Raw genomic sequence first — 27,951 nt, forward strand, 5'->3', positions numbered from 1 at the left:
AGATGGCTGCTCTAACATTTTTCTTTAGTTAGTGATGATTATTTTCTTGATGTGTTTTTATTTGTATTTCTTCTTTGTGAACTATCTGTACTTATTCTTTGATTAATATAAAAATTGTTACCAGTTCCTCATGTGATTAAACTTTTAATTATCACATTTTTGTTAATAGTATAAGAGGGTTCACACAAAGTTCTTTTCAAACTACCATGGCATTAACAAAACCAAAAAACGTGTTTCTGGATGATAAATAGGTATCAGGGGAGAAATAGTGATGATGATTTATGAACTAGAGTCATTCAACTGTGAAACTAGAAATGCAACAAGTATACCTTGTCTAAAATCTAGTCACTTTAAGTTACATTATATGGGAGGCAAACAAATTTATTATCACAAATTTCTACCATCAGAATGTAATACAAAGATACAACAGAAAAAAATCTTAAGAATTGGCATCAAAGAACACAATTCTAGAAACACACTGTAATTTTTGTAACCCACAGGAAAAAAACCTCACTGATGTGTTAACTAAAACAGATCAAATGATGATTAGAATAAGTAGACACCAACTACTCTTATTTTTCCATTTCCCTTTCCTATTTTCTTCTCTGGGGCGCTGCAAGGCATGTGGAATCTTGGTTCCCCAACCAAGAATCGAATCCATGCCCCCCACAGTGGAAGCATGGAGTCTTAATCACTGGGCTGCCATGAAGTCCCTCCCTTTCCTATTTTTATAGAACCTGAAAATTCTCAAAATTAAGTGAGCAATCTTTGCAAGTTCACACATATTTTGTAGTCAAAGATTGATGTTAAGTTTTAATATATTCTATCTGGTTTTCAATAAATTAGTAAAACATTCACAATAATAGGCATGGGAGTGAAGCAGGGAGAGAAATGAGGAAAAGATAGTTGAATCAGGGCCTATTAAAGAAGGCCCATCATCTTTCCTAGAGCCTAGTTGCTTAAGTTTCTAAAACCTATAAGGTGCTTTTCCATCTATAGACACGTGTGAGATTCAATTTTACCCTGATCTATCATTCTACAAAAGAAAAAAGGCCAGATTCTGTGTCTCATTTGAGGAAAAAAAGGCACATTATGGAAACCTGGTAAAATAAAGGTGAAGTAGGGTTCTTTAAAATTTCAGCTACATGACAAATTCTGTAATTCTCTTCTGAAAGTATTTAATATTTTAATTCCATGGATTTAAATTATTACCTGTACGCCATTTTCTTGTATTTGGTGAAGTGGTTTTACATGAGGTAATGAAGGCTGAGTTCCTAATTTCCTATCCAAAAATACTTCTTTGCTGCAAGCATAACACCAAACTCGAAGGGTGGTAAGGTTCACAGTTAGATAATGCTTTGTCTCCTGAATAATTTCATGAGAGAGAGAGAAGAGGAATAAAAATTAGTTATAGTTGAAAGCCTTTCAAAAGATCATAGAAGATAAACTGCTGGCCTTTAATGAATAACAATATATTCAAAAGAGAAGATTTAAAGCAGAGCACCAAATAAACATTACTTAGATAAACCACTACTGCTAAAGCATAGCGAATAGTAACAATATCCAAGCCTACTACAAAAATTATTCTATTATTTTCACCACTATTCATTATAAAGATAAACAAAGAGTTATTATGAGAGTCTGCTTTGCAGTTAGCAAGTAATCATGACACAAGAAAATTGACAATAGCACAGTAAGTGTTCGAGGACATCAGAATGGCAAAAGAATACAAATGACGTGAATTAAAGCACAAAAGAGCTCAAGCAATAGGGAATATATGATCTTGGATACGTGAAATTCTCGCCTTTCTCATCTGGAGTTCTGCAAGACAATAATGCCCTACAGAAAATGATTTGAGTGACCATTTTCTCAGTTCTCCCAAGAATGGCATATAACACCACTATTCTAGATGCACCAAAGAGAAGTAAATTAATTACGTATGAAGATGCCTAAGAGTCTTAAGTAATTTTCTTTAGGAACCCTGTCAAGAATAGTTGATGCTGTAGAGATAAATATAAATGAAAAAGATGGTTCATTCTCAAGAAATGTAGTTTGGAATGGGAGCTCTATCTAATCTGTAAAAGAAGCATCCCAGAATTACACACAAGCACCAAACCACCAAGGTGATGTAGACAGGAGACTCCAGTAAGGAGGATGTAGAGCAAAGGGTATATGAGTTGAGCCTTGAAGTCAGTCAGGCTCTGTCATAAGCCTAGACTTCTAGTCTTGACTTCAACTTCCATATCCTCCTAATATTTCCAGGGATCACCCATACACCTGGAGGTACATTTCTTAAATCACTGCTCTTTTACTTACCACCTCATATTACCTAATATTGACCTTTCCAGCAATTCCTGTCCCCATCTTTTTATAAGCTAAGATTTAACTCATTGTTTATTAAAAAAAAAGAATAAAAGGACAAAATTTTGAATGACAACTTGAATTAATAATGTTGTATTTGTTTTTCTTTTTCCTCAGGCTATATTTAAAAAATGTCTGGCATGAAATTTTTCTGTATACATACCTGAGAATGTATGGTGCTATGATCCACTTGTGATTCACCACAGCCAACATATGAACACCTATTCTATAAATATATAAAAAGGAAAATAAGGCATTTTATTACATGTAAATTTATAATAATAAGCATTACAATTACATTTACAATGAAGTTCTGATCACATTTTAACTTTAAGATTAAATGACTTCCAAACTTAGTTATTTTAACCACAAGGTACCAGGCACAAAAGAATATAATCAGAATACTTTTAAACTAAAAGATATGTCACCTCTAATAAAAAGTGTAAAATATTTTAGTGATTTACTAAACTCTGCAAAAAGCACTGTAAGTTAATACCCAAAGTTTAATTTTTATTATCAATAACAATCTTTTTAAAGTATGTTCATTTATGAAATCTTGTGTCAAAAAAATCTAGTTCACCTTATTCAGATATAAATTTTTATAATATCAAACTTTTTTTTTTTTTTTTACCGCCGCCGCCGCCGCCGCCGCAGCACTGCTGCTTTCCGCTTCCTGTCCCGGCGCCGCCCCGCAGCCCGAGCCCAGCCCTGCGAGCCCGGCGCGGCCGCGAGCCAAGAGCAGCGAGCGCGGCCGGCCGCGCGGCGGGCCCAGCCCACCTCTAATATCAAACTTTTAAGAAGAAACACACACATACCTCCAGGCATGCCCAAAGGTTTGGTCCTCTGACTTTACAATCCTGACAAGAACCCTGTGCGAAGAAGACCGCAGAGATAACATCACCATTCCATTAACACGGCCAAACACAGACATTCATTAAGTTCATACATAAAAATCTGGATTCATGAACACAGGATATTGTAGTAATTTATTAAAAAAAAGAAACCCACGTTTGAGAGAAAAATGAATATGGTTTTTTAAAGGAAGGGAAAAAAGCCCTCTATCTTACATGAGATTTTTGTATTAAATCTTCTTTAGTTATTTCACCAACTGAATCCAAATGTGGACAATGACTTCGAAAAGATGACATTTTGTTAGAAATGTTTTCCTGTTTCTCAAGGCTTTCCAAATGAGGTAACACCTACAGAAAAATTGGCCAGAAAAGTTAATTATAAAAGTGCTAATATATGAAAAATTATTAAAATAAAAGGTAAAATAAGTATACATGTTTATAAGTTTGTCCTACAAAAGTATATATTTTCAAATACACTGACCTATTCTCACAATTCAATTTCACAACTGAATTTTGTAGTGCCCTACAAAACTATATATTCTCAAATACACTGAGGTTATTTTCACAACTCAATTTCAACACTGGAAGTTTACCTACTAATAATCATTTTATTAAAATTGACACCTGTGAGTCAATGCAAGTTTGTTTCTCCACTACTTTTGCTGTTTTTCCCCCTTCTCCAAGTTCATTTTTTGAGGTAGATGAAAGGGTTTAAAAAACATCAGGTTATTTCATTTATGTATTTACATTCCCTATTTTTCTTTTAAAAAGATTAACCCTTAGGCTAGAATTGGAATTGAAAAGAACAAGAATTCAGATGGAAACCATTTTCACACTAGCAACAACCCCCACAGATGATATAAATAAAACAGTTTGGTACTCTAGCAATATACCTGGATAATCACTTTGTATCAGAGTTTCTCCACCCTGCACCACTCACACTTTAGGCCAGATAATTCTCTGTAGCTGGGGGTGTCCTGTACATTGCAAGATAACAACATTGCTTCTTCTACCCATTAGTTGCCAGAACACCCTCACTACCACCCTGAGCTTCAATCACCAAGGTCACTACACAGTGTAAAACTATATTCTCTAGGCAACAAAGTTATCCCAGGTTGAGACTTTGACCAGACTTAGAGCCTGAAAGCAAAAGTGAAAGCTGATCAGTTGTGTCTGACTCTTTGTGACCCAGTGGACTACAAGGTCCACAGAATTCTCCAAGCGAGAATACTGGAGTGGGTAGCCCTTCCCTTATCCAGGGGATCTTTCCGACCCAGGGATCAAACCCACATCTCCTGTGTTGCAGGTGGATCATCTGAGCTACCAGGGAAGCCCTTAAACAGTTTTAAATTTGATTTGATAGAACTTTTTTGTTTAATATGTTTCAGTTAAGTTCAGTCGCTCAGTCGTGTCCGACTCTTTGCGACCCCATGAATTGCAGCACGCCAGGCCTCCCTGTCTGTCACCAACTCCTGGAGTTCACTCAAACTCACCTCTATCGAGTCGGTGATGCCATCCAGCCATCTCATCCTCTGTCGTCCCCGTCTCCTCCTGACCCCAATCCCTCCCAGCATCAGTCTTTTCCAATGAGTCAACTCTTCGCATGAGGTGGCCAAAGTACTGGAGTTTCAGCTTTAGCATCATTCCTTCCAAAGAATACCCAGGACTGATCTCCTTTAGAATGGTTTCTCAAGAGGCAGGTCAGGTGGTCTGGTATTCCCATTTCTTTCAGAATTTTCCACAGTTTATTGTGATCCACATAGTCAAAGGCTTTGGCATAATCAATAAAGCAGAAATAGATGTTTCTCTGGAACTCTCTTGCTTTTTTGATGATCCAGCGGATGTTGGCAATTTGATCTCTGGTTCCTCTGCCTTTTCTAAAACCAGCTTGAACATCTGGAAGTTCACGGTTCATGTATTGCTGAAGCCTGGCTTGGAGAATTTTGAACATTTCTTTACTAGCATGTGAGATGAGTGCAATTGTGTGGTAGTTTGAGCATTCTTTGGCATTGCCTTTCTTTGGGATTGGAATGAAAACTAACCTTTTCCAGTCCTGTGGCCACTGCTGAGTTTTCCAAATTTGCTGGCATATGGAGTGCAGCACTTTCACAGCATCATCTTCCAGGATTTGAAATAGCTCAACTGGAATTCCATCACCTCCACTAGCTTTGTTGGTAGTGATGCTTTCTAAGGCCCGCTTGACTTCACATTCCAGGATGTCTGGCTCTAGGTTAGTGATCACACCATCGTGATTATCTTGGCCATGAAGATCTTTTTTGTACAGTTCTTCTGTGTATTCCTGCCACCTCTTCTTAATATCTTCTGCTTCTTTTAGGTCCATACCATTTCTGTCCTTTATCAAGCCCATCTTTGCATGAAATGTTCCCTTGGTATTTCTAGTTTTCTTGAAGAGATCTCTAGTCTTTCCCATTCTGTTGTTTTCCTCTATTTCTTTGCATTGATCTCTGAGGAAGGCTTTCTTATCTCTTCTTGCTATTCTTTGGAACTCTGCATTCAGATGCTTATATGTTTCCTTTTCTCCTTTGCTTTTCGCTTCTCTTCTTTTCACAGCTATTTGTAAGGCCTCCCCAGACAGCCATTTCGCCTTTTTGCATTTCTTTTCCATGGGGATGGTCTTGATCCCTGTCTCCTGTACAATGTCATGAACCTCCGTCCATAGTTCATCAGGCACTCTATCTATCAGATCTAGTCCCTTAAATCTACTAATGTGTTAATATCAGCACATTTATAATTGTGTACATTTATTTTAAAACACAAATGTGCTGAAATATTAACACATTAGTAAATATATTCTATCAAACCAAATCATTTTAATAAATCAAATATTACACTACAACCTACAAAATACAACAGGAATCACTGTGAAGTTAATGTTGATTAAGTCATGATTTCTAAATATCACATTACTACATAATATCATATAAGCCATGCTCCTTGCTTTCATAGCATGAAATAATTGCTGGGACTTGCCTGGCAGTCAGGTGGATAGAACTCCAAGCTCCTAAGGCAGGGAGTATGGTTCTGGATCCCTGGTTGGGGAACTAAGATCTCACCTGATATATGGTACAGCCAAAAAACCCCAAAACTAAATTAAAATAATTGCTAATATTTTCCATTTTTAATTTACATATAGGGGAGGGTTTCACACCCACCTCTCACTTCCTTGTGAGGGTGAATAATCTTTTCCCTCTTAGCCAATTACTCCCATTTCCAACCGTAATGGGGTAACAAGCACCAGATTTATCCTCTAGTTCCAGAAAAACATTTATTTCTGCTTTATTGACTATGCCAACGCCTTTGACTGTGTGGATCACAATAAACTGTGGAAAATTCTGAAACAGATGGGAATACCAGACCACCTGACCTGCCTCTTGAGACACCTGTATGCAGGTCAGGAAGCAACAGTTAGAACTGGACATGGAACAACAGACTGTTTCCAAATAGGAAAAGGACTATGTCAAGGCTGTATGTTGTTACCCTGCTTATTTAACTTATATGCAGAGTTCATCATGAGAAATGCTGGGCTGGAGGAAGCACAAGCTGGAATCAAGATTGCTGGAAGAAATATCAATAACCTGAGATATGCAGATGACACCACTTTATGACAGAAAGTGAAGAAGAACTAAAGAGCCCCTTGATGAAAGTGAAAGAGGAGAGTGAAAAAGTTGGCTTAAAGCTCAATATTCAGAAAACTAAGACCATGGCTTCCAGTCCCATCACTTCATGGCAAATAGATGGGGAAACAGTGCCTGACTTTATTTTGGGGGGCTCCAAAATCACTGCAGATGGTGACTGCAGCCATGAAATTAAAAGACACTTACTCCTTGGAAGGAAAGTTATGACCAACCTAGACAGCATATTAAAAAGCAAAGACATTACTTTGTCAACAAAGGTCCATCTAGTCAAGGCTATGGTTTTTCCAGTAGTCATGTATGGATGTGAGAGTTGGACTATAAAGAAAACTGAGCTCTGAAGAACTGATGCTTTTGAACTGTGGTGTTGGAGAAGACTCTTGAGAGTCCCTTGGACTGCAAGGAGATCCAACCAGTCCATCCTAAAGGAGATCAGTCCTGTGTGTTCATTGGTAGGACTGATGTTGAAGCTGAAACTCCAATACCTGGCCACCTGATGTGAAGAGCTGATTCATCTGAAAAGACCCTGATGCTGCGAAAGATTGAGGGCAGGAAGAGAAGGGGACAACAAAGGATAAGATGGTTGTATGGCATTACTGACTCAATGGACATGGGTTTGGGTAAACTCCAGGAGTTGGTGATGGACAGGGAGGCCTGGTGTGCTGTGGTTCATGGGGTCACAAAGAGTCGGACACGACTGAGCAACTGAACTGAACTGAAGTAAGAAATGAATTTTAAAAATACATAAAATAATGGTTTTTCAGACACAGATACTGGACAACAGACATTGCAGGACACTGATCCATCCATAAGAAGATAAAAACAAGGTGACTGCCCCAATTCACTGCCTGCAGGGAACTTCTAGTCTATAGTACAAGCAGAAGAAAACCCGAACAGACTTTGGTGATCTTTCTGAGCTGAAGAGACAAAGTTGGAAATTCAGGGAGGCCAAGGTGAGTAATTAGAGAAAGAACTGGAAACCTACTCCAGTATTTTCGCCTGGAGAATCCCAAGGACAGAGAAGCCTGGCGGGCTAAAGCCCATGGGGTCGCAAAGAGTCGGACGCAACTGAACAACTAACACATATATACGTAAGGTGAGTAATGGGCTTCTCGGGTGGCTCTTTTGTAAAGAATCTGCCTGCCATATTTATAATAGAATGTGAAAGCAACCTAGGTGTCCATCAACAGATGAATGGATAAAGAAGCCGTGGTACATATACACAAAGGGATATTACTCAGCCATAAAAAGGAATGCCCTTCAGTCAGTTCTAATGAGGTGGATGAACACAGAATCTATTATACAGGATTAAGTAAGTCAGAAAGAGAAAGATAAATATCATATTCTAACACATATATACACAGAATCTAGGAAAATGGTTCTGAAGAATTTACTTACAAGGCAACAATGGAGAAACAGACACAGAATAGACTTATGGACAGGGGGAGAGGGGAGGAGAGGGTGAGTGTATGGAAAGAGTAATTACCATATGTAAAATAGATAGTCAACAGGAATTTGCCATATGGCTAAGAAACTCAAACAGGGGCTCTGTATGAACCTAGAGTGGTGGGATGGGGAGGGAGATGGGAGGGAAGTTCAAAAGGGAGGGGATAAATATATATACACCTATGGCTGATTCAAGTTGAGGTTTGACAGAAAACAACAAAATTCTCTAAAGCAAATATCCTTCAATTAAAAAAAAAAAAAAAAAGAATCTACCTGCCAATGCAGGAGCCTCAGGAGATCTGGGTTCAATCCATGGGTCAGGAAGAGCCTTTGGAGGAGGGAATGGCAACCCACTCCAAAATTCTTGCTGGCATAATCCCATGGACAGAGGAGCCTGGCAGGTTACAGTCCATGGGATCACAAACAGACATGACTAAAGTGACTGAGCATGCACGCAAGGTGAGTAAGAGAAAGTAAAGAACCGAAAAGAAAGTCAGTCAACTCTGGAGATTCCTAAAGGGTGACCGTTGTGCTTTCATCCAGGTACTGATGAGCACGTGCCTGTGACTAAATTACCCCAAGCAGTGAAAAGAACTACAGGAAAAGGGTAGGTAGAACAATTCTCAAAGCCACCACAGGTCTGTCTGTGTTTCCATAGCCAGAGTTGAAAGATTTCACAATACAGAGGGGATAAAATAAGAGTACTCACAAGGGCACTGCCTTTGTACAAGGGATAAATCATCCCTAGAGAAAAGACTACTTTGGTTCTGCCTTCAAAAAGCTCAAAAGCAAGCATTACCGGGTCAAACTGCTCCAAAAGAATTAACTGTGTCCCAGAACAAAGATGATGTTCTAACAAGGTAAAAATCAAAATGTCTGGCATCCAAGAAAACTATTAAAATACAGAAAGAAGGAAAATCTGACCCTCAGTGGGGAGGGAAAAAAAAGAGATCTAGAAATAAGACAGACAGAATCAAGGATACAAATGATAAGAGACATGAGAGACTGGAAGGGAGGGGAGACAAGACCAAAATCAAGTTTCTAAATGTTAAAAAACCAAAAAATAAAAAACCAATGTGAAAAAATACGATGGATGAGATTAAGAGCAGATAAGACAAGGCAAAAAAATAATGAACTTGAAGACACAGTAAAAGAAACTATCCAAATTGAAATATAAAGATTGAGAAAATTAAACAAGAGCATCACTCAGGTGGGAAAGACCAAATTTGATGAAAACCAAAAACCTCCAAATTGAAGCAACACAAAACATAAGAACAAAGAATACCATGGCATATCAAAAACAAGTAACAGAAAGGACATCTTAAAAGCAGCCCCAAAAGATCCATAATGTAAACTAGAAACAAATAAGCCAGAAGGCAGAGGAGCAACATCTTTAGAGTTTACTGAAAGAACACCATCAACTAAGAATTCCACACATAGGAAAACATCTTTCGAAAACAAAGGCAAAATAAAGACATCTTTAGTCATACAAAAGCTGAAGGAATTTATCACCAGCAGACTTGCACTATAAAATCTGTATGTATGTTTCAATATAGTTCCATATACATCATATACAAATATAGATAGAGACACATAATATCAATAATATTGGTAATGTTTTATTTTCTTCAATAATATTAAAAAGAAACTCTTAAGTCAAAATTTTCATGGATATTTGTGAAATGCATTCACACATGGATACATGCACTCAATCAATCTTCTAATAATAGGCATTTCCTTTGTTTCCATATTCTGTCATTTAAAAATCCATGTAAATGCAATGGGTGTACCATTATATTTGTATTTGTTTTACACGGGCCAGTTTATAAGAATAGAGTTTGCAAGATTACTTTCCAAAAATGTGATAACAACTCATATTTCTACTCATAAGGGAATACTATTTTCTGCACAGCAACACCATTTTCTCTGCTAGCAACAGATATTAGTTTTTGTGTTTTTTTTTAACTTTTGTCATTTGATGGCTGTGTTGTCATATTTCACTAGTATTTCATTTGCATTGCCCAGTCAGTGGAGCATGAGATTCTTTAATTTGCATTACCTTGACAACCTGTGAGACGAAACTGAGTGTCTTTTCATGAATTTTATAGCCTTCTAGATTTATTAATTTTCTTTAACTGTTCTTTAAATCTTTTGCCCTTTTTACAGTTGGGCTGATAACCTCTTCTTGTAAAAGGAATCCTGTCTTCCATACTGCAACCATTTTTTTCAAACTTACTATTTATCTATTATTGTTCAGCTGCTAAGTTGTGGCCAACTCTTTGCGACCCCACGCATTGCAGCACTCCAGGCTCCCCTGTCCTTCACATTCTCCCAGAGCTTGCTCAAACTCATGTCCTTGGTGTCAGTAATGCCATCCAACCATCTCAGCCTCTGTCATTCCCTTCTCTTATTTGCCTATTAAGTTTATGAAAAACACATAAGTTTATTATCCTAATCATTTTTAAATGTACAGTTCAGCAGCATTAAGTATATTCACACTGTTGGGTAATCAATCTCCAGAAATCATTTCATAATGCAAAGTGAAACTCTACAGCATTACACAGCAGCTCTCCACTCCTCCTCCCACCAACCACTGGCAACCACCATTTTACTTTCTGTCTCTACAATTTTGATGAGTCAGGGTATTTCACAAGTGGAATACAGTATTTTCTTTGTGTCTTGCTTATTTTACTTAGCATAATGTCCTCAAAATTTATAGATTTTATAACATGGGAAGGAACTTCCTTCCTTTCCCAGGTTGATTAATATTCAATTGTGGTGGTATCTCACTGTGATTCTTTTTAAAAATTTAATATATATATATATATTTCATTCATTTACTTGGCTGTGCTGGGTCTTAGTTATGGTACATGAGATCTTTTTAATTCTCATGTGTCATGTGAGATCTAGTTCCTTGACCAGGAAATGAACCTGGCCCCCTGCATTGGGAGTTCAAGAGTCTTAGCCACTAGACCACAAAAGAAGTCCCCCCACTGTGGTTTTGATTTGCATTTCCATAATTAGTAATGTTGAGCATCTTTTCAGGTGCTTGTTAGCCATTTATTTATATATCTTCTTTGGAGAAATGTCTATTCAAGTACCTGAGTCATTTTTTTAATCTAATTGTTTGCTTTTTTGTTGTTGAACTATAGGAATCTTTTATATACTCTGGATATTTAACTCCTTATTGGATATATGATTTGCAAATATTTTTACCCATTCCATAGGTGGCCTTTTCATTCTCTTGCCTGTGTCCTTTGATGCACAATAATTTCTAATTTGATACAGTTCAATTTATCTATTAACTTTTGTGACCTGTGCTTTTACTGTCATATCCAAGAAATCACTGACAAATCCAATGTCACAAAGTTTCCCCTCTATGCTTTCTTCTAAGTGTTTTAGTTCTTATGTTTATGCCTTTGATCCACTGAAGTTAATTTTTCTATGTTTGGGTAAGGTAAAGATTCAATGTTGTATTTCTGCTTCTGAATATAAAGTTTGCCCAATACCCTTTCTTGAAAAGACTGTTTCAAGAAACCATTTTCCCCACTGAATGGTCTTGGCACTCATCAAAAACATCTGACCAGGGATACTTTACTAAGATAGTGAAACAGGATCTTGAGTTCACCTGCGCATGAAAATCACAACCATTTACAGAGCAACTACAGATGAGAATGACCTGAAGGCAAGCAGAAAAGATTTTTCAGTACTAAAGACATGAAGAAGGAACCGTGAAATGGATAGAAGGAGCAGAGGTGCAATATAGTCAAGATCCACACACCTGGGCAGGCAACCCACAAAAAGGAGAATAATCACAACTGCTGAGTTTCTCCCTAAGGAGTAAAGGATCTAAGCTCCACACTGGGCTCTCCAGGCCAAGGGTTCTGCAAAGGGAAAACGTGCCCCAGAACATCTAGTAGCCCTGAAGGCTAACTATGGCTTGAGTACAGAAGAGATGGAGGTCCATAGGAAACAAACCTCTTCTCTTTTCTAAAAAAAAAAAAAAAAAATATATATATATATGTATGTATGTATGTATGTATGTATTTTATTTGGCTGCACTGGGTCTTAGTTGCAGCATGTGGGATCTAGTTCCCTGCCCAGGGATCGAATCCAGGCCTCCTGCATTAGGAGCATGGACTCTTAGCCACTGGACCACCAGGGAAGCCCCAAAACTCCACTCTTGACTGCCAACCTTTACAAGAGGCAGAACCTGACAGCCAAAAATGTTAATGTAACAGCCAAAATATGGAAGCAACCTTAAAGTCCATAAACAGAACAGATAAAGAATATGTGAGACACACACACACACACACACACACACTTGAATACTACTCAGCCATAAAAGAATGAAATCTTGCATTTGTGACTACATGGATGGACCTAGAGGGTATTATGCCAAGTAAGGTAAATCAGAATGATAAAGACAAATACATGTCTGTGTAATCTAAAAACCAAAACAGAAACAGATTCAAAAAAATAGAGAACAGACAGCTGCCAGAGGGGAAGGAGTAGGGGTTGACAAGGGAAAAAAAAAGTTAACTATGTGAAGTAACAAATGCTAATAGCTTGATTGTGGTAATTACAATGTATATTTATATGAAACCACCACATTATACACCTTAAAAATATAAATTTTTGTCAATTATACCTTAATAAAGATGAATTTTTTTTTTAATTGATCACATCTGTGTGCATTATTTCTGGGCTCTATGCTATTCCATTAGTCTATGCTTATCTTACAATCAAAACTATTATTAACTTTCTTGGTATGCTTTATCATTAAAAGTATTAATTTTTAATAAAATCAGACACATCTCTTATTTTATAACAGCTTCTGAGTTTCTAATCTTAAGGTTTCCTTCACCATAATTTATAGAGCTAAAACTACAGAATAGCCTTAAATTTTTTTTAAACAAGGCTTTAATCTATCAGGAGGTTATCTTAAGACAGGAACCCAGATTTATTTTCTTCCAGATGGGCAGACATTTGTATCAGTGCCATTTACTACATAATCTAAATCACTGCAGATGGTGACTGCGGCCATGAAATTAAAAGACACTTGCTCCTTGGAAGGAAAGTTATCACCAACCTAGATACCACATTAAAAAGCAGAGACATTACTTTGCCAACAAAGGTCTGTCTAATCAAGGCTATGATTTTTCCAGTGGTCATGTATGGATGTGAGAGTTGGACTATAAAGAAAGCTGAGCGCCGAAGAACTGATGCTTTTGTACTGTGGTGTGGAGAAGACTTTTGAGAGTCCTTTGGACTGCAAGGAGATCCAATCCATCCTAAAGATCAGTCCTGAGCATTCATTGGAAGGACTGATGCTGAAACTCTAATACTTCTGGCCACCTGATACAAAGAGCTGACTCATTTGAAAAGACCCTGATGCTGGGAAAGATTGAAGGCGGGAGGAGGAGACAACAGAAAATGAGATGGCTGGATGAGATGGTTGGACAGAGTATGATATGAGATGGATCACCGACTCAATGGACATGAGTTTGAGTAAACTCCAGGAGTTGGTGATGGACAGTAAGGCCTGGCATGCTGCAGTCCATGGGGTCTTGAAGAGTCAGACATGACTTAGCAAATGAACTGAACTGAATCCATTTCCTACTGAATTATAACATTATCTTTACCCTTTATTAAATCTGCACATATTTCTATACATATTTTCTAACTGATCTGTCTATGCCCATACTATATTAATCTGATTTAGAGACTACAATATTCTATACAGAATAGTTGACATACTTCCTTCACTGTTCCATTTCAGCTTCCTTGGCTACTCTCTAAACACACTAGAAAATCTGGTAACTTTACCTCTTATGTTCCAATATTAATATCAGTTACTTAATTTTACTGTTTTAATGCATCTGTTAGAATCTCTAAATGCAATTTGAATATAAAGGTGATATGACCATCTATGTCAGGGTCCTTATATATATTAATGTTTTGCCATTTAGGGTCTTTTTTATAATTTCTATTCTTAATTTGCTTACATTTAAAAAATTTGAAATGGTCTATTTAAAAACTGCAGTTTAGTTGATTTGCAGTATCGTATTAGTTAGAAATGGTCTTAATGAACTCTATGAAATGCCTTTTCAGCAGCTACTGATGGCTTACTATATTCTTTGTTTCATTTGTTGATCAGTTCAGTTCAGTTCAGTTCAGTCGCTCAGTCGTGTCCGACTCTTTGCGACCCCATGAATCGCAGCACGCCAGGCCTCCGTGTCCATCACCAACTCCCAGGGTTCACTCAGACTCACATCCATCGAGTCGGTGATGCCATCCAGCCATCTCATCCTCTGTCGTCCCCTTCTCCTCTTGTCTCCAATCCCTCCCAGCATCAGAGTCTTTTCCAATGAGTCAACTCTTCGCATGAGGTGGCCAAAGTACTGGAGTTTCAGCTTTAGCATCATTCCTTCCAAAGATACTATCTATTATATTAACAAATTTAATACTAATGATCTTTGCATTGATGCAATATATCCTATTGAGTCAAAATGTATAATTAGTCAGTTACTTCATACCTAAATTCTATCAGCTAATATTTTATTTAGAAATTTTGCATTTCTAGAAACAAGACTGATCTTTTTTGGTAGTTTTTTTTTTTTTTTTTTTTTCCTGGCCAAGATGCAGGACCTGTGCGATCTTAGTTCCCAAACAGGAATTGAACCCGTGCACCCTGTAGTGGAAGGGCAGAATCCTAATCACTGGACTGCCAGGGAAGTAGTATTTTTATTCCGGATAAAAGTATGTGTGCTTCACAGAATGCACTGAGTAGTCTTGCATCCTCAGTAACACAGAATAGAGTTTTTTAAAAACTTACGATATGTTGTTTATAAATTAAATGAAAGTCAGCTGTGAAACCATCTGCTATGCTGCTTTGTTCAAGGATCAGCTTTCAATTGCCTTTTCAATCCCTGATGGAGAACTGGTCAATTCAAGTTTTCCACTTCTTAGATCAATCCTACTAATTTATATTTTGCTATAAAATTATCCACTTATCTCAATTTCCAACTTTGACATCATGGCATAACACGTAATATTCTGAAGGTTTGAATGCTGCTGCTAAGTCACTTCAGTTGTGTCCGACTCTGTGTGACCCCATAAACAGCAGCCCACCAGGCTCCCCCGTCCCTGGGACTTTCCAGGCAAGAACACTGGAGTGGGTTGCCATTTCCTTCTCCAATGCATGAAAGTGAAAAGTGAAAGTGAAGTCACTTAGTCGTGTCCGACTCTTAGCGACCCCATGGACTGCAGCCCACCAGGCTCCTCCGTCCATGGGATTTTCCAGGCAAGAGTACTGGAGTGGGGTGCCATTGCCTTCTCTGGAAGGTTTGAATATGACTCCATTAATCCCTCCTATATCTGGGTATCTATGATGTTTCCTTTCTCATTCTTAATATTGCATATTTTTACTCCGATTTTTTTCCCCTTATATGAGGTCTATCTATTAATAATTCATCGGTCCTTGTAAAGAACCAGCTCTGGGTTTTATCCTTCCCACTGTTTTTGTTTTGCTATTTCCAATTCCATTAATTACAGTTTTTATCTTTAATCCCCATGTCCTAATTGGTTTCTGTTTTATTTTCTTAATCCCTAAATATGGGTACTGAATTCCCTTAGCTTTATTTACTTAATAATAAAAGTATTTAAACTATAGAGTTGCCTCTAAATACCAATGTTTGCCAATAAGATAGAAATATTCTCCTCATTCCTTTCTAGATAGTATGTAATCTCACTTTTTTCTTTAAATCTCACTTTTGATGGTAAAATGTTTTAAGTCCATCAATACAAGAATGATTACACACACGACTGAATATTATACAACACTTTAACTTGTTATTATTCATCATGAACTGGATGAATAATTTATCAACATGCACAGATCTAAAGGAGCTTCCCTGGTGGCTCAGACAGTAAAAGCGTCTGCTTGCAATGCAGGAGATCCAGGTTTGATCCCTGGATTAGGAAGATCCCCTGGAGAAGGAAAAGGCAACCCACTCCAGCACTCTTGCCTGGAAAATTCCATGGATGGAGGAACTTCAAAGGCTACAGTCCATGGGGCTACAGTCCTCAAAGAGTCGGACACGACTGAGCGATTTCACTTTCACTTTTCATAGATCTAAAGGACATAAGGTTGAATGGAAAAAAAGGAAGATGTACAATGTTACATTCTCTATGATACTACTGAAGTAAAAAATTTTAAACAGGAGAGAGAGATAAATTAGGAGTTTGGGATTAGCAGATACAAAGTACTATATGTAAAATAGATAAGCAAGATCCTACTGTATAGTACAGAGAACTATATTATCTTGTAATAAACTATCAAGGAAAACAAGATGAAAATGAATGTATATGTACAACAGAATCACTTTGCTGTACACCAGAAACAAATACAAGATTGTAAATCAACTATACTTCAATTAAAAAAAAGAGAAAAAGAAAAGTTCAACCAAAAACAAAACAAAACAAAACATGTATAACAATAGTTCATTGTATCTATCTGTATGTACACATCTGAATGTTGCCTCAGAGCAAAGAAGAAAAGGGGACTAGGGAAAGATTAGTTCTCTCTGTTCTGCAATTAATGTTCTGGTATTTAAACAACTTAATGAGAATTAATACATGTAAAAAAAAAAAAGCTAACCATTTGTATCATGGCTATTTAGTATTCTCTATAATTAAAGACAACATTATCAAAATAGAAGACCCTTAATATTCTAGTTATTTAACTTTACTTAGTTAATTCACTATGGTAACAAATCATTCTTTTTTCCTTCTGTTGATAAAGAACATTGAGAGTAGAGCATTCAGGTTAAGGAGGGTAAGACAACAGGAGTCATCAGCTACTTCAGTTTCCTCTAAAAGTGTACACCAAAAGAAAGAAGGCATGCATGCTTTCATTCTGGTCTGAAAGTTTGTTCAAGGGAGACAGGAACTAGACATCAGAAAAGACAAGCAACATGAAAGCAGTAAAAACAATAACTACATGAAAAAGCTATTTGTTCAGTCTACAGATGTAGAACCCACAAAACTCTAAGACTCCTTTAGAAGCTTGTGGATCAAAGGTTGGGATCACTACAGAGCAAAAAAAAGAAAAATCAAACCGGGTGGAAATTAAAACTTTCCATAATTTGACCTCAATGTGGCATCTTTATCAGGCAACTTTTCCCTCTTTCTACCATATCTAGACAATCTGAAATCTCCTCAGTCATAAAGATGGTAACAGCAAAAACTGAAAAATCTTCTAGACTGAAATGACAGCATTCATTCTGTATGATGTACAGTTTTGGCAGGGACTCAACTGCTCATTCACAGATTTAAAACTGCTTCTGAAGATACTACTTTTAAGGCAGTGGGGGATATTTTAGCAGTACAATCTCCACGTTTCAGGCCCCAAATTCTAACCTGGTCATCCTACTAACAGAACAGTAGATATTCAAATTTTAATATTGGAAAAGCATAGGGACCAGTGTTATCAATATTTGTTATACATCAGACATATTAATAGTTGATAACCTAAGGAAAATCTTTTAATATTGAAAAACTGCCCGTAATCCCTCATCTTGCCTATTCCAAGATCATGGCATCTGGTCCCATCACTTCATTGCAAATAGATGGGGAAAAAGTGGCAAATTTTATTTTGGGGCTCCAGAATCACTGCAGACAGTGACCGCAGACACAAAATTAAAAGACACATACTCCTTGGAAGAAAAGGTATGACAAATGTAGGGTGTGCACTTAATCACTCAGTTGTGTCCAGCTCTTTGTGACCTCATGGACTATAGCCCACCAGGCTCCTCTGTCCATGGGGATTTTCCAGGCAAGAATACTAGAGTGGGCTGCCATGCTCTCCTCCAGGGACTTTCCAACCCAGGGACTGAACCCAGGTCTCCCGCATTGCAGGTGAATTCTATACCATCTGAGCCACCAGGGAAGCCATGACAAATCTAGACAGCACTTTAAAGAGCAGGGAAATCCTTTTGCTGACTAAGATCCATATAGTCAAAGCTATTGTTTTTCTAGTAGCCGTGTAAGTGTAAGAGTTGGGCCATAAAGAAGGCTGGGCACCAAAGAATTGATGCTTTCAAACTGTAATGTTGGAGAATACTCTTGAGAGTCCTTTGGACAGCAAGGAGATCAATACAGTCAATCCTAAAGGAATCAACCCTGAATATTCATTGGAAAAACTGATACTGAAGCTGAGGCTCTAACACTTTGGCCACCTGATACAAAGAGCCAACTCTGGAAAAGACTCCAAGGCTGGGAAAGATTGAGGGCAGGAGGAGAAGGGGTGACAGAGGATGAGATGGTTGGATGGCATCACCAACTCAATGGATACAAGTTTGAGCAAACTAGCGGAGATTGTGAAGGACAGGGAAGCCTGGTGTGCTGTCGTCCATGGGGTTACAAAGAACTGGACACAACTTAGCTATTGAATATCAAGCCTATTCTAAAACATACAGCTATTTATAAAGAATCAGAGTCAAGAAACTGTGAGAAAAAAATTTATGTCAGGAGAACTAGTTGCTAATTTATTAGCTACACAGAAGATTAATATGAATCCAGAATAAAGTCTGTAACAGCAGATGGCAGACCTCTTCAATATTTTTAACAAAAATATGGATAAAGACACAGAAGGCAGACTAGTGAAATCTAATTATAAAACTAATTTTACCAAAAAAAGTTTATTTAGGAAAGTGAGCTAAAATTAACAAGGATGGATATAATATTCTATATTGGGATTCAGAGAGTCTACTGTCTAAAGTAAGGCCAGAAAAGAGTTTCAAGTATTTAGATTCTAGATGCTACAGAAGATGAATGAAACAACAGTACAGTTCTTGCTCAATTTATCAACAGAACAACAGGTTTCAGAACAAAAAGAGTAGCCAGTTTTATTGTACTCATAAACTAAGTAGATTATATCTCCAATGTATTATTTATGAAGAATACTAAAAGCTACAGAATACAAATGCCTTCCACAGTCTTAAATAATATGAAAATTGTATCATGATAAAACAACACTATGGCTAAAAGTAAAGTTGCCAAAGAAAGCCTAATTAAAGGCCTGGTTCTAATCCAAGCTCCACTATGTCCTAGGTTTGTGACAAGTGTTAAGTCACTTCTCTGTTCCTTAGTTCCCTTATCTATAAAACTGACATCATTACAAAAGTCTACCTTATGAAGTTGTGGGTATAACACATATGTTAACATGCTACTGCTAAGTCGCTTCAGTCGTGTCCAACTCTGTGCGACCCCAGAGACGGCAGCCCACCAGGCTCCCCCATCCCTGGGATTCTCCAGGCAAGAACACTGGAGTGGGTTGCCATTTCCTTCCCCAATGCATGAAAGTGAAAAGTGAAAGGGAAGTCACTCAGTCATGTCTGACTCTTCACGACCCCCAAGGACTGCAGCCTACCAGGCTTCTCTGTCCATGGGATTTGCCAGGCAAGAGTACTGGAATGGGGCGTCATTGCCTTATTGATATAAATTACTTGGAACAGAGTGACAGTAAGCACTCAATAAATGCTAGCTATTTATCAGGAAAAACCATAAGTATGAATAGTTAGACAGCAGAAAGCAAAAGCTGGAGGACTAGAGGGGAGTTCCTGGAGGTCCAGTGATTAGGATGCAGCACTTTTACTGCCTAAGCCTTGGTTCAAACCCTGGCTGGGGATCAAAGATCCTACAAGCCTCACCATATGCCACCACTCCCCAACCAAAAAAGTCCTGGAAAGTAGGATATTCCCCATCATTGTTACACATAGAGGCTTGAAGCCCAACCGTTAGGTGTTTCAAAGGACAGCATTTTGGCCCAAAATCAGTTCTAATATTCTCTGACTACAGAAAAATTGATTTGTCTGTCAGTTTCAGCCTACACAACTGTTCCATTACTACAACTAATCTGATTAGTTCAACTGTAATATTTTAAATATTAGGTTTAGAAATGATTTCAACTGCAATAAGCTAATTTTTCATATTTACAACAGAAGAAAACTGCTACCCAACAAAAGCAAGCCAAAAATATTGACAATGGAAGTATCAATGAAAAGAGTACAATAATAAGCAGAAAGATTTGGATTTCTTCTAAGTGTTTGTGGATACTTTTAATTTATAAAATCTGTTGTTAAGGACTTACTTTTAAGAATTGTTTCTTGTCCTTTAAACAAATATTCTAGCAAACACAAACTCTTTTAAAATCTTCGCACAGATCTCACAGTGTTATAACTCTTTCCTTAATCATTCTTAATTTTCCTTCAAACCGTGAAACACAAAAAGAAATTTAGTATTAATCTAATTTTCCTCTTCCTGGTGCAAGTGGTAAAGAATCCTCCTGCCAAAGCAGGAGATGCAAGAGACACCAGTTCGATCCCTGGGTCAGGAAGATCCTCTGGAGAAAGACATGGCAACCCAGTCCTGTGGGTTCTTGCCTGGAAAATTCCACAGACAGAGAAGCCGGGTAGGCTACAGTCCTTGGGGTCGCAAAGAGCTGGACATAACTAGCACACAAACACGCACACACACACATCTGTCCCTTTGATCCTTAACGGTCTAATTAATGACAGGCTTATTAAATCTACTAAGAGAACTGTATGATCCAACATCCGCTGGATTATTAAAAAAGCAAGAGAGTTCCAGAGAAACATCTATTTCTGATTTACTGACGCCTTTGACTGTGTGGATCACAATAAACTGTGGAAAATTCTGAAAGAGATGGGAATACCAGACCATCAGACCTGCTTCTTGAGAAACCTATATACAGGTCAGGAAGCAACAGTTAGAACTGGACATGGAACAACAAACTGGTTCCAAATAGGAAAAGGAGGATGTCCAGGCTGTATATTGTCACCCTGCTTATTCAACTTATATGCAGAGTTCATCGTGAGAAATGCTGGGTTGGAAGAAGCACAAGCTGGAATCAAGATTGCTGGGAGAAATATCAATAACCTGAGATATGCAGATGATACCACTTTATGACAGAAAGTGAAGAAGAACTAAAGAGCCCCTTGATGAAAGTGAAAGAGGAGAGTGAAAAAGTTGGCTTAAAGCCCAACATTCAGAAAACTAAGATCATGGCATCCGGTCCCCTCACTTCATGGCAAATAGATGGGGAAACAGTGGAAACAGTGGCTGGCTTTGTTTTGGGGGGCTCCAAAATCACTGCAAATGATGACTGCAGCCATGAAATTAAAAGACACTTACTCCTTGGAAGGAAAGTTATGACCAACCTAGACAGCATATTAAAAAGCAGAGACATTACTTTGTCAACAAAGGTCCATCTAGTCAAGGCTATGGTTTTTCCAGTAGTCATATATGGATGTGAGAGTTGGACTATAAAGAAAACTGAGCTCTGAAGAATTGATGCTTTTGAACTGTGGTGTTGGAGAAGACTCTTGAGAGTCCCTTGGACTGCAAGGAGATCCAACCAGTCCATCCTAAAGGAGATCAGTCCTGGGAACACCCAGGACTGATCTGTTCATTGTTCATTGGAAGGAATGATGTTGAAGCTGAAACTCCAATACTTTGGCCACCTGATACGAAGAGCTGACTCATTTGAAAAGACCTTGATGCTGGGAAAGATTGAGGGGAAGAGGACAAGGGGATGACAGAGGATGAGATGGTTGGATGGCATCACCAACTCAACAGACATGAGTTTGTGTAAACTTCGGGAGTTGGTGATGGACAGGCAGGCCTGGCGTGCTGTGGTTCATGGGGTCGCAAAGAGTCAGACACAACTGAGCGACTGAACTAACTAACTAACAGAACTATATAATCTCCTGATTTCTCCACTTGCAATTTCTGTTCTAGAACCTTATCTTACTTAACACTGCCACAGTAAATCACCCAAACTACATAGCTCTAATCTAGCAATCTAGCTTTAAACAAAATTCCTTAGTTGAGATGTATAAACATTAATCAGCATTTGCCATTAAGAAAAAAAAAAGAAAAAAAAAAACTGTCCAATAATGGCAAAGTATAGTCAACTGTAGCCTCATCTACTTGAAATAATTATGACAAACACTAGGGGGAGGAGGAAGAGAGAGGAAGAGAAATGGAGAACAAAAATGAATGAGTATAAGAGCTCTAGTCAAGGCTATGGTTTTTCCTGTGGTCATGTATGGATGTGAGAGTTGGACTGTGAAGAAACTGAGCACCGAAGAATTGATGCTTTTCAACTGTGGTGTTGGAGAAGACTCTTGAGAGTCCCTTGGACTGCAAGGAGATCCAACCGGACCATCCTAAGGGAGATCAGTCCTGGGTGTTCATTGGAAGGACTGATGCTGAAGCTGAAACTCCAATACTTTGGCCACCTCATGCAAAGAGTTGACTCATTAGAGTGGACCCTGATGCTGGGAGGGATTGGGGGCAGGAGGAGAAGGGGACGACAGAGGATGAGATAACTGGATGGCATCACCGACTCAATGGAGATGAGTCTGAGTGAACTCCAGGAGTTGGTGATGGACAGGGAGGCCTGGCGTGCTGTGATTCATGGGGTCACAAAGAGTCGGACACAACTGAGTGACTGAACTGAACTGAACTGAACAGAAGCAAAAACCAGCTGACGATAATTTTCACCTTATGTCACTTCTGAGCAAGATGGAAAGTTAATTAAATTAACAGACTATCAACATTATGGAATATTAACCGAATATAACATTAAAACTACTTTAGAACATGTAGAATCATAGAAAAACAAAGGCAACTGCCATATTCGAATGAGAACCATTCTAAGAATCTTGTCAACTTTTTGTCTTTATCAGAATACTGTTGATTATTAAAAAAAGAATCAAAATTTATTCATCTAAATAATGCCTCTGCTAAAAATAGCAATTCTTCCTTCAGGATTTTACAGGTAAAAACTGCAGGAAACTGTATTACTTCATGTCACATTTAGTCCCATATTTTCACCATATTGACATATTTCAAGAGTGCGCTAGAACCAGGAACTTAGAGGTTAATTTAACAAAGGCCTAATCGAGTATAGGTCAGGCACTATATATCTAGGGCGGGTGGTGGCCCTGTTCAATTCCCCACCCTACTTGCCCTTTTGAATGACTAGTCATCTACACTCGACTTTATCAACACTCTCCAACACCCTGTAATTCTTTTATGCTCCTGAAATAACTAATTTGACTGTCAGTGCCTGTCAATCCTCCTCAATCACAAGTTATCTAACTCTTAAACCTCAGTGCCTTTTTAGAGTACCTCTTCATGTTCTGTATTCTATCAGTTACCAAATTCTACCACTTCTCTGATCAATCACTTCTCAACTCACATTTCTTCTAGGTTTCCACCTAAATTGAGGCTTTCATTTCACATCTGGATTATTTAATGAGAATGCCTATTGACAGACACTGTTGACATCTGGCCCCCATTCTGTCAGCTCACCTTGAGCTGGCACAGAATATTCTGCTAGCTTCCCAACGTCAATTCAACACTTCTCTGCTTCTAAGTTCTCCAGCCAGACAGGATCTTGCCCAGCCCTAGCTAAACAACAGAAGGACAATCTCAATCAGTGAGGCTTGGGAATAGGTAGAAAAACTCCCCAGCTACCTCTCAGTTGCTATGACAATTCTGAGGCAGTTCTACAAAAATTTCCACAGGATTAAACCCCCAGTTGCCCATCACTGGCTTTTTCCCCGTTCCTGACTATTTACCCTTGTGCTTCCTGGCATCTCACCTGCATTCACGTTATATCCAGGTCTGCTTTCAAGATAGCACTTCAGAGGAACTGTAAGAGTTACAAAAGCGACACTATCAAGATCTTGCTTAGCCTAAAGCTGCCCAAGTGTTCTCTTGGTCTCAATCCTTTCCCAAATCACAGCTCATTCTGCATTCATGTGGACCACATACTGTGCGTGTGTGTTGAGTCGCTTCAGTCGTGTCCGACTCTTTGTGACCCTATGGACTGTAGCTCACCAGGTTCCTCTGTCCATGGGATTTTCCAGGCAAGGATACTGCAGCTGGTTGCCGTGCCCTCCTCCAGGGATCGAACCTTAGCTTAAGTCTCCTGCATTGGCAGGGCTTTTTATTTTACCACTAAGCACCACCTGGGAAGCCTGAAACACACACCTCTTCTAACAAAACATCTTCAATGAAGGCTTTCGAAATTTGTCTTTTTCATCTCTTTTTCATCTACTACTAGCTTATACAAACCATAACTTATTATCAGCCAAATTGCTCTACTGATCCTTTCTCAAATATAAGTTGTACCTTCCCAGGAACATGATAATCTGTTCATTAGAAATGTCCTCCTGTTGAAAATTCTGCAAAGCTCACACATGTCAAATATCATCTCCATCAAGATTCAATCACAAGTAATGTCTTCCTCACCTAAATTCCTGATTATAATACCATAGCATGATAATACGATACCATAAATACCTGATTATAATACCACAATATCGTATAATACCACAATATCTTCCTCACCTAAATTCCTGATTATAATACCATAGCATGATAATACGATACCATAAATATCTGATTATAATACCACAATATCGTATACAATCTTACCATAGTTGTATAAAAAATTACCCAAGCCTGACTACAAACCTGACTCTAAGGGCTGAAACCGTGTTTCACTCTTTTTATTTTCCAGAGGGCTTTCCCTGATAGACCCACAGAACCTGACCTACTTGGCATTCTAAAGTAACTTTTGAAAAGAACAGTTATTTTGACATATGCATTGTCTGTTAAGTATTACTTCTCCTGATACACACATGCTCACACACGCACACTATATTGTACAAAATTCATGCTTTTTATAGACAAACCAACTGTACTCATCTCATTCTCTTTGCAACTACTTATCAAAATGCTCCTGAAATTGCATGCAGACTTAAAAAGAAAAGTTTAAAAACTACACGAAGGACTTCGCTGTAGTCCAGTGGTTACGACTCCGAGTTCCTAAGACTCCGAGTTCCTAACGCAGGGGGCCTGAGTCTGATCCCTGGCCAGGTAACTAGATGCCACATGCCACAACTAAGACCCAGAGCAGCCAAATAAAAAAAAAAAAAAGTCAAACAAAAAATCTACACTAAAAAAAGCTGCTATTTATTCCTTTACTTTTTAGAAATGACTACTTCTCACATTTCTCACCAAAAATCTTTCACCATTTATGCTCTTCATTTCCTTTAAGAGTCCACAGTTTGTCACATGTTACAGTTCACTGTGCTCCAAAATCTAGCTGAATTCCAACTTATATCAAAGGTTATTTCAGCAAGATTATTTCAGGCTTTAGAGAAACTCTAATCCTTCCATAATCTCAAAATGTCTCTGTTGTGGAAAAAGCCTTTACTTCCTGGAATTCCTAACTCAGAACAGGCATGAGGATCAAATAAGATTGTATATTTGAAAAGTCACTGAAGATTATAACAGCAGTACATAAACGTTAAAATTATCTCCACAACGCTGCATTTCAAACGATTAAAATAACTTATCTACTACAATCTAATGCCATTAAATGCATTTATGTTTTTGGTTACAAATAGGTTATAAAGAATCACAAAAGATAGAAAAGTGAAAGCTGGCTCTAAACCAGATCAAAAATAAGAAGCAATCTTAAGCAGACTATCTCTCTTGCATATGGCAAGAGGTCAAATAATTTATTTCTGGAATATTTCTTGTACCGTCCATTTTTTTCAATCCTGCCAAAGTAAAGTAATATAAAGCCCCTGGTGTAGTACAATTTATTCCTAATACTTTTTCTTAAGATTAGCATTGTCTTTCAATAAGATTCCCATTTTCCCCCATGTTTATATTAACAGCATGAATTCACTAACAATATTCATATTATGTTCAGACCAAATAGCTTATTTGCTTTGGTCAGACCTTTCCAGACGATACATTTGCTTCAACCAGAAACGAACTAGGACAGCCTCATTTTATTTTGAAAGAGATTTTCCTTAAAAGAAAAATAATCTGATCAAACTAAAAAATTCTACAATTCTATACATCTATTAAGCAAGAGTCTAGGGATCCTTGTGGTAAAATTCAGCGTCAGTTTAGAGCCTACGCGCCTGCCGGTGTTGTCACCACTGTCCCAATTTTCCTGGCCTTATATTGATTATATGAAAACGTAACCCCTAAAAATACTTGAGTGTAAAGCACCAGAGTCATCCAACAATTATTCAAAAGAAGAGCATTTCATAGTAGGTAAATATGTAAGAGTAAAGGTCTGGGAAACCACACATTATGGAAACTGACTCAAACAAAAGCTGCGGATGCACAGACAGCAAGGGCTACCGTAACCTCTCAAAACAGTCGGGATTAAATATGCATCGAAGAAAAATGCCAGGGACGACGACACCTAGGTTTTCCCGCTGACAACAAAGAATAACGGGGCCCCTACGGCTACACGAATGGGTCCGATCACCCCAACTGCGCCGCAAAGCGAAACCAGAACCCCGGAGCCAGCGCGCTGCGGGGCTTCCAGTCTTCCGCGCCCACCGTGCAGGGCTGGCAAGCTGGAATGCGGACCGAGGAAGGAGCGGAGACCTTCTTAGGGATTCGTCTCACCAACACTCCTGCCTTCCAGGGAAGCGCCCCCTGGGAACCCTTCCTCAAATCTACGACTGACTCGCGTCCTCCGCCGACCCCTACCAGGGCGGCCACCAATCATCAGCGCAAAGCACTGGAGGGGCCTAGGCCTTCTACCCACACGCGCGCTCACCACCATCCGGAATCAAGAAAAAGAGGCCGCTACAGCAGCCACAGCTCCGGTGCGCGGCAGCGAGAACACAGATCGGCCCCTGGCTGCAGGCGGGCGCCCTTCGGCCCTGCGCCCCTCCCAGCAGCGTCGCGCTCACCTCCAAGGCCTTCCCCACGGGCCCCGCCAGCGCGGCCAACGGTGGCCTGTGGCCGCACCTTCACCAACTCCTCTTTTCTTCTCCTGCCCTAGGAGACGGGAGGCTTCGCGTCCTGGGCGCCGGAAAACAGCTCCGCAGCTTAGCCCGCGAGCTCCCCGCCTCCCGCACCCGCCACTTCCCGCAGCAGCTACCGCTCCTTCCGGTGTCTCTACCGTCGCCGCAGGCGTCTGGGGAGTTGCGGGAGGGCGGGGAGGGCGGGGAGGGCGGGGAGGGCGGGGCTACGAGGAGAGCCCGCCCCGCCTCTGGGGCGTGGCCGCGGCGGCCGGGTCCAGGTGCGGAGACCCAGGCTGCTATCCCCGCTGAGACTCCCTAAGGATCTAGCGGCTTGGCGGGGAGCGTGTACCTGTAGAGCAGTTTTAGATTTGGGACACTTTTCGTTTCTACACGAGTTCTCGCCCTCTTGTACAGTCACACTGTTAAGTCACCATTAACAGGTCTGTCTCGATGCATTACAGAATTTGCGTTTAGGCTGCCCACTAAAGGGGCAAAGAAATATCAGTTTACTTAATTCAACACTTTTTTCTTCCTCTCTTTCTTCTCCCAACATCTTAGGACCTAGACTCTGTGATAGTCATTGTGTTTCTTTTTCCACATCTACAAAGTAGAAATTCATCTCTCCCATTTTCCCTTAGGCCAAAAATCAAGATCAGATCAAATATTTATTGAAACCTTAGTATCTGCTTAGTGGCTAGAGCATCTAAAGAGATCTGCCTTCTATTAATAATTTATGGACCTGTTAAAATCCATTCA

At 39.0% G+C, this 27,951-nt stretch overlaps 1 protein-coding gene across 8 annotated transcripts in view; it reads right to left on the reverse strand.

Moving 5' to 3' along the window:
- Positions 1-27,370, reverse strand: part of USP33 (ubiquitin specific peptidase 33) — a 60,112-nt gene extending 32,742 nt beyond the window's left edge. For 4 of the 8 annotated variants that reach the window (XM_086390693.1, XM_086390692.1, XM_086390690.1 and 1 more), the window contains exons 1-5: positions 27,142-27,370; positions 3,429-3,560; positions 3,177-3,230; positions 2,525-2,587; positions 1,213-1,365 (exon numbers count right to left, since the gene is read on the reverse strand). In XM_086390693.1, the coding sequence (XP_086246819.1) occupies positions 1,213-1,365; positions 2,525-2,587; positions 3,177-3,230; positions 3,429-3,509 (351 nt within the window). In that variant the 5' untranslated portion in view covers positions 3,510-3,560; positions 27,142-27,370. Of the gene's footprint in view, positions 1-1,212; positions 1,366-2,524; positions 2,588-3,176; positions 3,231-3,428; positions 3,561-23,716; positions 23,816-24,008; positions 24,060-27,141 lie in introns of all 8 variants that reach the window. The other 4 variants (XM_086390691.1, XM_086390687.1, XM_086390684.1 and 1 more) reach the window with 2 other exon arrangements.
- Positions 27,371-27,951: the final 581 nt, after the last annotated feature.

This window comes from Bos grunniens, chromosome 3 (genome assembly GCF_055505025.1).
Source record: "Bos grunniens cultivar Pamir isolate PY7600 chromosome 3, Bosgru_T2T1.0, whole genome shotgun sequence".
In the NCBI taxonomy this organism is placed as follows: Eukaryota; Metazoa; Chordata; class Mammalia; order Artiodactyla; family Bovidae; genus Bos; species Bos grunniens.